General features: G+C 36.4%; 2 protein-coding genes and 1 non-coding gene across 3 annotated transcripts; 2 read left to right on the forward strand and 1 right to left on the reverse strand.

The window, feature by feature from the left end:
* Positions 1–3376: 3376 nt before the first annotated feature.
* On the reverse strand, positions 3377–4732 carry LOC103434865 (large ribosomal subunit protein bL34c). The gene is made up of 2 exons (XM_008373230.4): positions 4372–4732; positions 3377–3754 (listed from the first exon to the last, which is right to left on the reverse strand). The coding sequence occupies exons 1-2, from the start codon at positions 4574–4576 to the stop codon at positions 3498–3500; spliced, it is 462 nt and encodes a 153-aa protein (XP_008371452.3). The 5' UTR covers positions 4577–4732; the 3' UTR covers positions 3377–3497.
* A 123-nt stretch (positions 4733–4855) lies between these two features.
* Positions 4856–4928, forward strand: TRNAA-UGC (transfer RNA alanine (anticodon UGC)). The gene has a single exon. It is a non-coding gene; the product is annotated as a tRNA-Ala (tRNA).
* Positions 4929–11232: 6304 nt separating this feature from the next.
* LOC103434866 (protein trichome birefringence-like 38) lies at positions 11233–15284 on the forward strand. Its single transcript, XM_008373231.4, has 5 exons — positions 11233–11843; positions 12068–12230; positions 13603–13778; positions 14254–14412; positions 14505–15284. Exons 1-5 carry the CDS (start codon positions 11548–11550, stop codon positions 14794–14796), a joined length of 1086 nt encoding a protein of 361 aa, XP_008371453.1. The 5' UTR covers positions 11233–11547; the 3' UTR covers positions 14797–15284.
* The last annotated feature ends 1262 nt before the right edge of the window (positions 15285–16546 follow it).

The following is a 16546-nucleotide window of genomic DNA, read 5'->3' on the forward strand; positions in this document are numbered from 1 at the left end:
ATTTTATGGAAACAAGGGTTGCCGTAGTGGTTATATGGAGTCTGACTTTACACACATACTAGGATGCCGAGGAATCGCAAGCGAAGCAGAAAACCTGTACCAGGCTACTAAGGGAAGATGTGATACTAACAATCCCAAACCACAGTGTCATCGTTGGCTACATGAGAATTCTCAGGAGATGCTGGTCCTCTTGGAGGTCTTTGTGGCCTTGCCACAATGGCTTCCTACCCGATTATAGATTGATCTTAACGGCTTCACCGATACAAGCTATAATTAAGTGTGTAGATTTAATTTTCTTCTTAATATTGAAAAATGTTTGTCGATAAAAAGTGCTTGTATTTTGTATCTGATTGGAAAAACTAAAGCGGCATAATTTTTTTTAAAAGAATATAATTAAGTACATAGATTTAATTTTCTTCTCATATAGGTATGGAATTTCATATTGTTCTTGCCCTTGATGAAGTTGAAACTGGATATACGTTAGAGCACTTTTTTATCAATTTGTTTAGCTTTAAAATAATATAGAAGATCTGCTAACCTCAAGACAATTTGTTTTGAAAAGGACACTTAATTACGTCTTGAAAACTATGACTGCATTGGCGTACAATTGTTAGTACTTCAACTTCAATAATCAACATCAGACTGGAATGGAATTTTTACGTTCAAATTTGGCGAGCTGCCGGCAATTCCTTATGAACACGGTACGCAGTTAAGGACTGCAGACTGTGAACCTTGTAGTCATCAGTACCATTCATGGCGACTAAAAGCCAAAGGGCAGAAACTCCGGCAAATAGACAAGGACCTGTTGTCATCGATTGATTGAGTCATTCGAACTTCTTTGTGTAAAAACTCCCCGGAGAAAACAAAACAAGAATCGCATTCAGGCCAGACTGATTGATAATAAGTTAACTGTGGTCATCAACTTGAGAAATATTCCTGGAAATTTGGCTTCAACAGTGAGAACGACCTGTTGAATGCTCTGTCTCCCTGACGAGCCAAGGAGCTGTCACACCAGTAAAAAACGAAGGTTTATGTGGTAATGTGATCTTACTTTTTGTTCCTTTCACTTAATGCATATATGGATCGCACAAATACCAAAATAATTTATAATCAATAAGCACATGAATATTATTTGTCAGCATCTACAGGAAGTTGCTGGGCATTTTACAGCAGTGGGAGCTGCTGAGGGGATTATACAAATCAAAACTGGTAAAATGATCTCAATGTTGGAGCAGCAACTAGTGGACTGTTCCAAAAAGGGCGTAAATCAAGCTTGCATAACTGGTAGCATGACCGATGCCTTTGTTTGCAAAATAGTCAAACGGTATTACCCGCGAAATAAATTACCAATACATAACAATGAATGAAACTTGTGACATGGAGATGACAAAGGACAGTGTTGCCTACATCACTGACTATGAACCTGTATACCATATAATAGCTAGGAGGAATTGCAGAAAGCGGTCTCTATGCAGCCGGTATCAGCTGCTATTGCAAGCGGAGGAATACAATTTAAACAGTACTCTGGTGGGGTATTCTCTGGAGATTGTGGATTTTATCTCGACCATGGTGTTACAGTCGTTGGTTAATGTTTTTATCCTTACCTAAACTAGCATACTGTCGATATTTGGTCCTTACTTTATCGATCTTTGACCATATCAGATACTGACGATGTATCAAGTACTATAGAATTATATTATTTTTTCTTGAACGCATCACGATTTCTCAATTTTGTAGTATGTATTGAAAATAATGTTGTTATATACTGTAGACTCTTGCTGGGCATTCTCTCCAGTGGCAGCTTTGGAAGGAATTGTCCAAACCAAAACAGGTCAGTTGATCTCCCTATCCGAGCAGCAACTTGTGGACTGTAGCAGATTTTATGGAAACAAGGGCTTCCGTGGTGGTTATATGGAGTCTGCCTTTAAATACATACTAGAAAATCGTTGAATCGCAAGCGAAGAGATTACACGTACCAGGCTACTGAGGGAAGCTGTGACAATAACAACTTAAACTGGCATGCTGCCAGTGCCCGGATAACTGGTAGCAAATAGTGCCTTCGCAACAGCGGAAGCGATCTATTGAAGCCCATGTCTATGCAACCTGTCTCAATTGGCATTCATGTCACCTGGCCAGACTTCAGGTTTTACAAAAGCTGGGTCTTCACAGCGTAAAAGGTTGTGGGATAGTCCCAAACCACGGTGTCACCATCGTTGGCTACATGAGAATTCTCAGGAGATGCTGGTCCTCCTGGAGGTCTTTGTGGCCTTGCTACAATGGCTTCCTACCCAAGTATAGATTGGTCTTCTCGGCTACACCTATACAGGGTATAATTAAGCGTGCCGATCCAAAAGTGCTTGTACTTTGTATCTAATTGGCATAACTAAAGACGGATTTAAGTTCACTTTTTCGAATAGAGCATAATTATGTGCGTAGATCTAATTTTCTACTAATTTTGATGTCGAATTTTATCTCAAAATACCTCAATTCTCTGGATTTTAATTGAAATTTCATGTAGCTCTTGCACTTGATGAAGTTGAAACTTGAAATGCATTAGAGCACTTTTTATCAAGCAGTCGAGCATAAAATTAATTTAGAAGATCGGCAAACCTCAAGAGAACTAGTTTTAAAAAGGACACTTAATTACCCCAAGACCACTATGACTGCTAGTTGGAGGGCAACTGCATTGACTTACCATTGTTAACTTGGAATTTCAAATCCAAAGAACGAATTTTCATACCCCGCTTACTTACTTTTGACTAAATTCATAACCCCAGCTGCAACGGCGATTTGATGAATTATGCCTTTGAATATAAAAAGCGAAACAGAGGAGCAAGTAGCAATTCTAACATCGAAAACGAGCTTGCTTCCCAGATAACAGGTTATGGAACGTGCCTTCCACAGTGAAAACGACCTCTTGAAGGCTGTGTCTCCCTGACGAGCCTTTCAGTTTTATTAAGGGCTAGTTTGGTATTGTTGCGCTTTGAAAAAAAACTGCGGTGAGAATAAACGGTTGTGCTGTGAGAATAAGCTGCTGTGAAATAAATCAGCAGAGTGTTTGGTAAATTTTTTTGTAAAAGTGCTTTTCGAAAAAAAAGTAGTCTGATAGTGGGTCTTTTCATTAAAGGAGCACTGTAGCTCCGTGTGCTTTGAAAAAAAACCAGTTTTCCAAAGCTGCAAATAGCAGCTTCAGCTTTTTCCTTTGATTTCAGCTTATTCTCACAGCAGCTTCCAAAATAAGCCCTTTTTTTTTAGTTTACCAAACACCTAAAACCCTGACAGCTTTTTTTCATAGGTGCTTTTTTTTTAAACACCTCACTCCCAAACCACCCCTAAGATGGATAACCGACAATGAGTTCTTGAACAACACAGAAGGTATCATGAGAAATTAAGTATGAAATTCTGCCATTGTTCACAAGAATAGGCTGTTAGATATCATTACATTACATTACATACCACTGCACTTACCTAATAAACTGAATACGAAAAAGGCACAATCAGGCACGTTTTCCACTGCTGGGATTGCTCTTCGTGCAGAGGACCTTCCGCCCCTTAGCACGTCGGCGCTTCATCATTGCTCTCCCGCCGGTTGTTCTCATGCGCCTACGGAATCCATGAGTTCGAGCCAAGGATTTCCTGGACCTACTTCTCTTGGTTAGACACAGGGCAGCCTTCCCGGCCCTCACCACTAAGCCAGAGCCTCTTCTTCTTCCAACCCCAACACTGGAGCTCAAATCCAAACCCAAAGATAAACCTTCAAATCAAAAAACCAAGTTCTAATCAATTCAAGGCCTGAATCAACATCCTTTAACGAGCCCTTCAGCTTAATTCTCAGAAACCAAATAAAGACGCCAACTTGTTTCATTACCATGGAAGTATCGGCATCCTGCGACCGACAAAGAACTCGCATTGCTCTAAACAACACATATCAAGTACCTAGCTAACCAATTCAATCTCCTATTCACTACGCTGTAAACTGTAAAGCATCTTGTGATTGGCAATCGAAGTACTTACGTTGCTAAAACTAGGGAAATCGTAAGCAAGAAATTTACTTTCATGAAGCTAGGGTACCTAACCAAACAAAATACTGAACAGAATTCAAGTAAACAGTGGAATGTGAATGTACAACCTATTAGCTTATCAAATTCAACCCAAATGAATCAACAAAAATAAAACCAACCAAAATTTAAGCCACAAAAAACCCTACATTTCAACTTAGAGACAAATTTCAATGAAAAAGCATAAATTCACCATCTTGGGAAAAAAAGAACAAACACACATTTCCCAAAATCACCCAAAAAAACAGTAATAATACTTCGACCATCCATTTTTTTATCCAGAGTAACAGTAAAACGATTGAAGGTAAATTACCTGAGAAGGCGGAAGTGGAAGCGATAGAGGAGGAGGAGATGAACGAGCAGTGAAGCAACCGGGAACGCGCGGCGGCGGCGCCACCGCTGAGAGACACGGAGCTCTTCCTAGTTGTGGAGCCGGTGAGGAATGTGAGAGAAGCACAGGGTGTGGAGGCTCGAGTGGAAAGGTACGGCGACCACGACATTGCTGAAACTGAAGCCATTATTCCTTTTGCCTTCTTCTGCAGTTGTTGTAGTTCTGCTTTCTTCTTTCTTTCTGTGTTTTGTTATCGCCAAAGAGGAAGAAGAAGAAGAAGATGAGGTTTCTGTGCCCCCGCCTTATCCAATCCACCGTCTGCAGATTTTGGTTTGGACCCTTCGAGTCAGACCGGATTATCCATACTTCAAATGCACTGGGCTGGACCGGCCCATTACACTTCTCTATCTGGCCTACCGAATTTAATAATCTACTTATTAGTCTATTTGGGTTCAAATAATCGAATGGGGATGTAGCTCAAATGGTAGAGCGCCCGCTTTGCATGCGGGAGGTACAGGGTTCGATCCCCTGCATCTCCATTTTTTTCTTTTTTTTCTTTTCTGCCTATTTGTATTTGTGCTAGCCTTTTTGGGCTTCAAAGTTTAAAGTTTTGGATAAATCACAAGTTTATGGGTTAGGCCTACAAAATGTATTAAAGCAGTTGTTAGGGGATTTTTTTTTATACAAATAATATTTTTACACCAATGAGTGAGAAATAAATTAGTATTAAATTCGTCAGTTATGAGATTCAAACCTAAAACTTCTTACGTAAAAGTGAAGGTGAATTCTGTTTGTGACATACAATGTTCTAATAAACATTGCTTTATGCCACGTCAAACCGGTGGGCACTTTTATGTTGCGTATTAGACTGGAGAAATATATATAAAAAAACTTGGGGAAACTAAACAATATATGAACCACAATTTATTCCCTATAAATTATTTAGTTGAAGGATGCAGTAAAGTTACAAGTTTGCAATAAATCAACTTACTAATTGCCAGACAGAAACAAGAGAAAGAGTGCAAAAAGAAAAAGTGGAATTGTAAAAATGAATCACATCACAAAATTTCCAAAAAGAGTGGGATATGACAAACAGAATCAGTAGGTACTAACCATTAAATTAACAAATGTGGATAAGGCAAACTACTAAATTAAGGATAGGAGACCTTTCTTGATTGAGGAAAACTTAGATGAGCTATATATTTACCTAATCACTAGATTAGAGTGCATAATGCGATATTTGATACTCAATTATTTGCTTTAGTTTAAGAGACTCAGAGAGAGAGGTCAATGTCAAAATTCCATATATTATGATACAAAAATGGTGGGTGTGGTTTTGCAACATGGGCATCCACCATTCCTTCCAACTGAGACATAAACCCTCTAGCTGCCACAGAGGTCTCCCAATGTCTTCCACTACTTGAAGTGGAAGCCAAGCAAATGCAGGCTCCAAGTTCCGCATGTGGGACGGGCAAAACAAAGTTATATGAAAAGGAAATCAAGTGGGACTCCATTTGTTCGTTTGCCTAACTTGTTGCCAACCCTAAACCACCTTCTACGTTGGCCACAGTTTGATCCTCTCTGTACTAGTTCATTGGTTCTCACCCACTATATACCACCTTCTATGTCGGGCCATGAAAGTAAGTGTGACCGTAACATCGTCATACAATGTTCTATCTAATCACTTATATTATAATACAATGTATATGTGATGGTTTGAAAAATGGTTGGTTTTATTCAAACAAAAAAGAATGGTTGGTTTTATGTATGTGTCTTCGTATATCTTTGGATAATGAAACTATGCAAAATAGCATATAGTAGGGTGGGTTTGGTTCATTCGGTTTGATTTTTTTATCAAAACCGAAATTACTGTTTGGTTTAGTTTTCTTTGATTTTTCTCAGTTCAGTCCAATTTCGGTTCAATTTTTTCGATTCAGTTATCTTGGATCAACTTGTCTAATTAATGATTCTTATCCACAATTAACGCACAAAAAGAATGTGTTAAATTGTTAATCAATGTAAAATGGGAGTTTGCAAGCAATACCTTGGTCATGAAAGACTGCTGGTAGTAGGGGTCCCCTAGCACAAGTTGTGCAAGCCAACTATACAAATCCATGATCTCTCTCGCTCTCTCACTCAATTCTACAACATCCGTTCAAAAGGGTGTCTTGCACTCTTCTAATTGAGAAATGTTATTTACATTATCTCAAAAGCAAATTCAATCAAGTGAGACTTCCTAGTATCTGTAACGTTTCTTTTTTATTGTTTTAAAACAGACTCAAACTACAACATAAATTTTTTTAAGGTAATGATTTTCACACTTCCAATTTCCCCTTATGCATTTCTCTCCTTATTTGCGTCCCTTCTTTTCTATTTGATTCATTCAATTTTTAAAAAATAAACAATAAGAAGAGTGTGATACGAGAATAGAGAGTGCGAAGATGACTTCTAGAATTTTCAAGTGAAATTCAGGTGTCTACAACTGTTACTTGAGCTTTCTTATAAGAGAGTATGATAACATTAATCTTCTTTTTAAGTGGTATCTACGAAGTATGGATACAAATATGAATACGACACGACACGACACGACACGGCACGACAATATGAAAAAACTCTAAAAATTAAGATACGATACATCATAGATACGGCAAATAAAAATATATATAGCAATTAAATATACTATTTGAAACAATGATTCATCATTCAAATTATAATTCTAAATTCATTTGAGTTGTTAGAGAAGCAAAGTTGAAAATCTAATCCTCTTTATATTCAATAGAAGAAGTGTGAGAGTCACATTTATGGTTTTAATTAGAGAGAAGCTCTTTGTAGTCATCAATTTTCAATTATACTTGTCTCCTATTCATTTTCAATTCCTCATTATCTTATTTTGAAAGTGAATGTATCCTTAAAGATGGATACGTGTATCCTAAACGTGGGACACAAGTATCCATCAAGACAAAGTCGTGTCCACTGACTATGATACGTATCCGAAGAGTACCTGAAAGTATTAGGAAAGTATCGTATCCGATCATACTTTCCTAATACTTTCAGGTACTCTTCGGATACGTATCATAGTCAGTGGACACGACTTTGTCTTGATGGATAGGTATTGCATCATAAGTGGCATGTAATTATGCAAAGATTGCTACTTGCCAAGTCGGTTGAGGGGTTAACCATTTTGAGATGAACATTTGAAATTTCTTGGTTTAAATTCTTAAGACACAGAACAAATCAAAGATGAGAGACACAAAGCCCCCACCTATACCCGTTTTCATCATTAAATATGTGATTGGAGACATGTTTTTGTTGAGTGAGATTGAAGGTACTAGTCCAGCAATGACCATGAAGGTTCTGAAAATCCATTTTCTAATCATACCAAGACCTTTTCTTGCATTTCATCTTCAACTTTCTCAAGCTAGGAACCCACCACAGAGAGCTCTTTCAACTTCCAATGGCAACCAATTCTAATCCACTAATCGTGTGAGAGTGCCATTTCTTTTCTCCCATTTGTTATTGGTTAGTGCTGCTATTCATCACCTACTCAGGATAACGTTAATGATTGTTGGAAGGACCAAGACATCACCATGACCAAGTCTATCATCATCACATCATTTCAAAATGAAGATTCCAATAAACTTGAAACACGACAAGATTGTCATCCATAACAAAAAGAAATCTCTCGAGTCACAGAATAAGACGCAAAATGATATAAAATCGGAAAAACGAAATAGATAGACACGAAAAAATTCCCTCTGAATAAAGAATTTAGAGGTTGATTATTTAAGTAATGAGATTCCATGGATGAAGAATTTAGTTTTGAAGCACTCTTATTAATGGAGGATTTTAGAGAGAGCTTTTGCAAGCACCTTCCAAGAGATTCCACAATGGACTATTTACCTACTGCATGTCATGGCATGAGAAATTGAGTTGTGGGGTCATGGGACCAACCTAAGGTGGGCCCAAGCTTGGGAAATGGGGCTAAAACACCTTTTTTAGAACAGAATGTTTTGAAATCTGGGCCACAAACGCAGAACCAAAGTGTTGTGGTGGGCCTGGCTACCAAGAGCTACCTGATATTTTTCTTAACTTTTGGTGAAAAGTCCAAAACAGTTAAATCAAACCCAGTAGTGAAATGGATTACCTAATGCTAAGGGCAATATGACTAGACCAGCAAGTGGAGCCCACCCTTTTGTTTCACTCCCTTTGGTTGTTTCAATTTTCCAATATTCCTCTTGTGCTTAAATTCATCGAAGAATTTAAGGTTCTCCAGCAAAGAGTTATCGACCTTTGAATTTTGTAATTTATACAAAATTCTCTAACTAGGGACTAGAAAAAATTTATTTCTGATGCTGTAGAATTTGGATTTATCTAAGCTTAAGATTGTAACCTTTGTGGTTCATATTTTAGTGAGATAATAGTGTCGAGTGCTTATATAACATATTCTTTCATGCAAAAAGAAAAACCAAATCTAAAATATCAAGTAAAGAAGTTGGCTCCTTTTAGATTTGGTTTTTCTTTTTGCATTAACAAATTCTTAGAAAGAGAGGGAGTAAGCTTATATAAAAAATGTAAAAAAAATAAATTTTATGAATAAATAGAGTCAACGATACGACAGACATCGTTGTCTACACGCGAGTTAGCTTTTGTGGTCGAGCAGTATCAATTTCACTACGAGATTTGTGAACGATTGCTGGGCTAGGCCCCCTCGAATAGTGAGAGCCACATGCGGGAAGATTTGCATGTACGGTTTTTAGGGGGATATCTAGTCGAAAGACTGACAGTGCCCACCCAACTAGAAGGACTGAGAAATTAATAGAAAAAATACGTTGTATAAGCAAACACACTATTATCTCAAGCTTAGATAAATCCATATCAAGCTGCATTAGAAATAAATTTATTTTAACTTGCCATAAATTTGTTTTATTTCAATTAAATGGGATTCTGTTTGCTACCAACGACCCAACATAACCTATTTCAACAATCTTTCAATTGTGCCCTTACTTATATTTGATAAAAAAATAAAATTAATTAATATAAAAAATATTTCCACATTTCTCTCCCTCAACATGTTATTTGTCAGGTATCCTCAATTATTTCATCATGCCGTTTATGCTATTGTATGGTTAATTTGATTAATCCCCTTATTTCCTCCCATAATTGAAATTTATATCATTTGATTTTACCCTCATAAATAAACACCCTATTACTTCTAATCAATTCCACATTCTAAAATTTAACTTTTGATCAAATTCTCTTCCTGCTGGCGATAATCATTATTTTGGCCTCCTTGTTTTAGCATGTCGACAGCTGCTTTTAAGATCTTGGCAATATGATCTTTGACATGATATCGGGAAAAAAAATTGTGGCGAATACTTAGCAAACTATAATCTTAATTTAGATTTAAGTAATTTTTACTTTAATAAACAAGAATTAATAAGAATGTTCAAAAGGGGTAAATAGATATGTGTAAATCATTTCTCTTGTATAATTGAGAGTATAAGAAAGAATACTCTTAAGAGCAAAAAGTTATAGAATGTAATCGAAAATATACTAATTAATATAATATTAATCACGTAATGAGAGACGTAGGGGGTGTATTCAATTGGGAATTCGAGAGATTTTAATAGATTTATAAATCCATTGATTTTTATGAAATTTAATTGATTTGGAGAGATTCCATGTAAAATTTTGATTCAATTCTCTTGAAATCTCATGATAAGATGTAAGATTTGTGGATGTTTAAAATACACTACAAAATCTCTCCATTTCCTCAACTTTTTGAAATTCTTTAAAATCAAATTCTAACTGAATACATCTGAAATGTTATAAACTTCTTTAAAATTCTAATTGAATACATCAAAATTTATAAGGATTTTAATAAACTATCTTAAAATCTTGATTGAATACACATTAAATTTCAGATAATCACTTAAAATTCTGATTGAATATCTCTATATTCATTAAAATAATTAAAATCTTTTAAAATCTCAATTAAATACACTCCCGTAGCCATTTGAAACTATACAGTTCAATGTACGAGGATCTCCTTAACACGCACGCAAATTGACAAAAATATATTACATATTTAATAGAGCTACAATGATTTTTAACCATGTGATGGTCAATTTTGCAATGTTCAGAGTACGCACAGCACACAGTGACATTACACGGGTTTTCATGCCCGTGAGTCCGTGACCATGCAGACCAATCACCGATCGGATGTTCAAGATACTTTTCTTATTCCAACGATTCCCCTATTAAAATACTCTACCCATTCCACCCTCCAAACCCACTATTTTCGAATCCTTCCAAACTTTTTCCCAACTCATCTCAGAAATAAAAATAAATAACATAAAAAAATTAAGAATTGTTATTGGCATTTTAAAAATCTTATTCTACATTCCAAACTTTTTATATTTTGAAACAAAAATACACTTTTGAGGAGTGTATAATGAGATTTTTGGATTTTAGTAGGTTTGGCAATAGACTCGTATTTGTCGTGTCCTATTTTAATGATGTCGTATCAAATTCGTTATCTTAACATGTTATTATCAGGTGATTCGATAACGACTTGATCTTTAATAGTCATGTCTGGTTGATGAGTCATGCAAAAAATTATAATGCTTAATATCTAAATCTACAAACGATATCTTAACAGAGTTTTAAATGGGTGATTTGATAACGACCTCACTCGTTAACAGATTGTTAACGTATGACCTAATAACGACTCGAGTCATTTAATGAGATTGACTCAAAATCTGTTAGTTTTGTAAATCTCATGTCGGGTCATTGGGTCGTGCAAAAATTACCAACCTACACTCTAGTGATATATTTTTCTATTTATGGTCTCAAGTTAACTTACATAGATAGATGGTATTGATGTATAATATTTGCAATATTGTACAATAACTTAAAATATTAGTAATTGAGTTTGATATATGATTATAAGTTATAACCGACACATTGTGTGAATCTGCTATGCCAGTCAAGTAAAATACTTTTGCATAAAAGAATATCAATCAACTTCAATATTTGACATCCTCTGGCTCTAACTCTAGCCATGTGAACAGCCGAAGCCAAACCCCTCCTTCCTAAAGTCTGAAATTTTACTATAAAACCCCACATCCCACATTTCATTCTCTCTCAAAATCCCAAATGGGTTTCAAGCTCCAAGCTCTGCTGTGCCTTGTAGCTCTTCAAGTTCTGGTCTTCTTCTCAGAGGAAGCAGAAGCAGCAGAACACAGCCATGGCATCAGCTTGAGAGTCCACAGGAAGCAAGTGAGCGGCTGCAATTTGTTCCAAGGCAATTGGGTTTTTGATGCTTCTTACCCGCTCTATGATTCCGCCAGCTGTCCCTTCATAGATCCTGAGTTTGATTGCATCAAGTATGGCAGACCTGACAAGCAGTTCCTCAAGTATGCCTGGAAGCCTGACTCCTGTAACTTGCCCAGGTACACATTGATGCTACGTTTGGTGGGTATCAGAAATTCTCTATGCATGACGACCTTTTGATATCATTTTCGTAAAATTATCGCTCTAATACAACCGGAATCTGTTATTAACGCTTCAATACCACCACCAAATCACGGATGGTTATTTTAGCCCTCCTAACCAATACCCAAGCCTTGCTTAAACAATAATATTAGTTGTGTAATTATTATTATTGTTGAAACAGGTTTGATGGGGTGGATTTTCTGAGGAGGTGGAGGGGAAAAAAGATAATGTTCGTGGGCGACTCACTGAGTCTAAACATGTGGGAATCATTGTCTTGTATGATACATGCGTCGGTGCCAAATGCCAAGACCACCTTCAAAAAAGCCTATTCTGTGAGCTTTGAGGTGAGAGATTTTTCACACTTTTCTCTCTCTCTCTCTCTCTCTCTCTCTGTGCATGTTTGTCTCTTTGTAATTATTTGTCTTCCCTTATTATTATTATATTTTTCTCTTGGACCCTTTGTCTCTTTTTCCAATATGTTGTGCTCTTTTTTACGATTTTATAATATTTTTGGAAGGTTAGTTTTCCGTACCCTGCTGTTCTCCACTGTTGTATTCATTATTTTTCCGTCATATATATATATATATATATATATCTGTTTAATTGTATAGCACTCAGGATGAAACTTGGACATTTGTAAGCCAATTACGTACTACCGTGTTAAAAATTTAAAACTTTAATTGATTGATTTGAATTATTGTAATTTTTTAAAATTTTGACGGTTCATGATTGATTTAAATTACTTTTACAGTGACGATTTGTCGTAAGTTTTGTTGGTTTAGTGTGTGCAAGGAGTGAAAAGACATGGGTTAGTAGATGTTGTTCTTGTTGTAACAAACTATAGGTGATACCAATAAAAGATTGTTGTGGGGTTGGGTGGGGAAGACAAAGAAAAGTTAAAAGACAGACTTTGTCCTCCTTTGTTTCCCCCCCTTCATTGTCCTCTAAGTTATAAAATTTATATTTTTCCCCTTTGGTTTATGACTAGGTAAAGAAAAAGAAAGGGAAACGGTTTTCGTACAGACAATTTCTCTTCACATACTCCTTCCGTTTTTTTCTCCAACATTTAAATTAAGCAACTCAAAAGAGAATCAAAGGAAAGAGTGGAAAGGGAAAAACGAAAGTTTGAAAATCACTATCTAAAGAGAAAAAGCAAATAGAAAACCATAGAAGTGAACTAGAAAATGCAATCAGATGAAATTCCGGACACATTTTGTTTGAGTTGGATAACTCGCTAGACATTGGACATAATTTCATACCCTCGAATTAACTAGGCAAAGAACTGAAAGTCAGAAAGAGGAGGGATCTCCCTCCCACCACAAAAAAAATTATATGAGGACTTCAATTTTCATCATGTTCTTGTATTTTTTTTGTTCATGTTCTTCTACATTATTGTTTAATTTCCACGTAGATCTTTAAAAGCCATGAAGGTTTACAGGCTGTGATGAACAACCAGCCAACCTGTGATGGACCGCTTTGTTCAATAATCTTTCTGCAATGGGGTTTCAAAAATTTAATTTATAATTTGTCCTTGTTGAAATAATATGATCGTGAAAACTATTTAAATTTAATTAAAGCATGCATGTGGGTAGCTTCTTGTAGTATTATAACCACCTTTATGATTTAATTAATTTAATTAATGGTTTAATTATTACAAAGTCCCAGGCATACAAATTTTAATTTTAATCCCAATTATAATTGTGTTATTATGTGCAGGACTATGGAGTGACTTTGTTTATGTTCCGGACACCATACCTTGTAGATATAGTCAGAGAAAAGGTTGGCCGTGTGCTAAACCTAAACTCCATCAACGCCGGAAATGCATGGAAAGGGATGGACGTCCTGATCTTCAACTCTTGGCATTGGTGGACCCACACCGGCAAGTCTCAGCCGTACGTTTCAACCCATTACCTTTTTTTCAGTCGCCAATGCGAGTGACTATTGATCGTTGATGAACCTAAGTGACTATTAAGTTGTTTATGCATGGTGGGAATTGATGAGTGAATTATGAGTGAATTATGAGTGGCTGCTAGTCATTCATGAATTTTAAGTGATTATTAGTCATTGGTTTCCCACAGTTCAATAACACCTCACTACACTTGAGCAAGTGGGCAATATAGGGATGACTATGAGTCGTACAATGCATTAACGGCTCACAATATCTGCTGAAATTAATGAGCTATGGATTGTGGATGGATGTGAGCCACTTATGCACTATAAGTCCCAAAATGAAAGTGAATGATCAAGGATGCACCAATGGCTCATAGCCCATTGCGGATGGGCGACTAAGATTAACATAACTTTTGTTTTTACCATATGTTGTATTTGATCTGATGTTTTATGTCTTGGATGGCTTGTGTTGTGCAGATTTGATTATTTTCGTGATGGGACAAAACTGTACAAAGACATGGATCGTTTGACAGCATATTATAAGGGGCTTTCCACATGGGCTAGATGGGTTGACTCAAATGTTGATACTTCAAGAACCAAAGTCTTCTTCCAGGGCATTTCTCCAACACATTATCAGTAAGTAAAAACTCACACTAGCAGATATAATTAACAGTGATTATGTAACTTTAATCATAATTAACAACGTTGTTATTGTATTGAATTACCAGGGGAAAAGAATGGAATTCGCCAAAGAAGACTTGCTCAGGAGAACTTGGACCGTTGTCGGGATCAACCTACCCAGCAGGGGCACCTCCATCTGCTGCTGTTGTGTATAAGGTGCTAAGCACGATTAAGAACCCGGTTTACTTGCTCGACATTACAACGCTCTCGCAGTTGAGAAAGGATGCTCATCCCTCAACTTATAGTGGCGATCATTCGGGCAATGACTGCAGCCACTGGTGCCTGCCCGGGTTGCCTGATACCTGGAACCAACTCCTATATGCAGCTCTCATCATGTGAATTGTGAAGGTCAACACTGATCAACAGTTAGCAACCATTTTTAGTTTGGGAAATGATTCGCGCGCTCACATTTTCTCCTTCCGCAATCATCTCTTTGTTGTTGCCCATTTATTCTCCTTGAATTTAATTAATCCAACAGCTAGAAATAAGAGGACTGAAGAGGGAGAAAAGGACAGCGCGGAAATCATTTTCCTCTAGTTTTCCTTTCTTTCATATTCACATCGATTGGTAAACGACAATAAGGTGGCAAAATCAGTTGTAACTATTGTTTTACTGAACTAGAAGAATGGTTTCGAGTTCGTAGATAGACAAAGAACAGATTGAAATCCAAATGAGGGTGTAAGTGTGCTTACAGAAAGCAAAAAATATTCAAGTCTTAGAGTTATTGACTAGTTTGAACTTTCTTGTTCATTTGCTCTGTGATCTAATTGAAGAAATGTACATGTGGAAATTTCCAGCATTGTGATCAATATAATTTCCTTTAAGCTCTTGAATGTATGAAGATACTATACTGGTACAAGAGCAACAGAAACACAGTATTTCGATCTGCAATCAAGCCGAAAGCGAAAGCTAAAGCGATTTCAAGAAACTTCAGTGTGTTCCAAATGGAGATCAGAGATAAAAAAAAAAAACCAGATGACAAGCAAATATGAACACAAATTTAGGATTTTGTTAGAAGCAATCGTCGGTAGCATCATATATCTTCAATTCCAAATATAAATAAGCATGAAATACCAAGCATTCGGGGATTCGCCAAATAATCATCAGCCACAAAAATGACAGGAAGACAGCCCTTGGTACAGAAAAATCAAAGATATGTAGATGGATCCTGCTCTTCCTCTCATGGATGAAGACACTGATGCACCAGCAATGATCCTCCTCGAAGGGTTCGGTGTCAGTACAAGATAAAAAAGGACCAAACCTTAAAGCCACTATGGTGGGGAATTGGAGGAAAGAGGAATATTCATCAGTCTTTATCCCAAGCTCGAGCAGCTGTATTTTTCTTTTTAAATATAGAAAATTTAGAGTGTGCTATAAGTTTTTTATTTTGATAAACCATAGCGTTAGTGAATTAAATTGTTAATTGTTAAGAGGGAGGGGGATCAATGGGGATGGATATCGCATCAGCGTGCATAAGCATCATTGCTTTCCGCCAGTGCGATAAAGCGTAATTGCGTGCACAATAAGTTTTTTGCAGTGTCCATAACATCACAATTATATTTTTGTTTTTCTATAATAAAGACTGGTTATCCAACAATGAAAAGGTGGAAGGAACATGAGCACATTTTTTTTTTTCATTTTTATACCTAGGATTCACACACCCCAAATTACTTTTGCTACGTCCTTTTAATTTTTTAATATTTTTCTATCAAGTGTTAGTGGTGTGTAGAAAATATTAAAAAATTAAAAGAATGTGGAAGAAGTAATTTGAGATGTGTGAATATAATCTCTCTCAACATTAAATTTATCTTTGGGAGGTTTTCAGGGTTCGAACTTCGGTATAGAGAAATACACTACTTTGGTCAACTTATCTAAACCAAAAGTTGCATTGTTCACCAAATTGTAACTACACATGTACAAACGGGTCGTATCATATTCAATCCAACACGAGTAAAATCCGTTTAAAATCGGTCCAACACAACACACACATGTAGGTCAAGCCGAGTTAAGTTTCATTTGGATTGAAACTTCCCAAATCGAACTGAACCGAATTGCATCTTAATCATTAATATACTGCTAAGTATTGAAA

This window comes from Malus domestica, chromosome 05 (assembly GCF_042453785.1).
Source record: "Malus domestica chromosome 05, GDT2T_hap1".
NCBI classification, from domain to species: domain Eukaryota; kingdom Viridiplantae; phylum Streptophyta; class Magnoliopsida; order Rosales; family Rosaceae; genus Malus; species Malus domestica.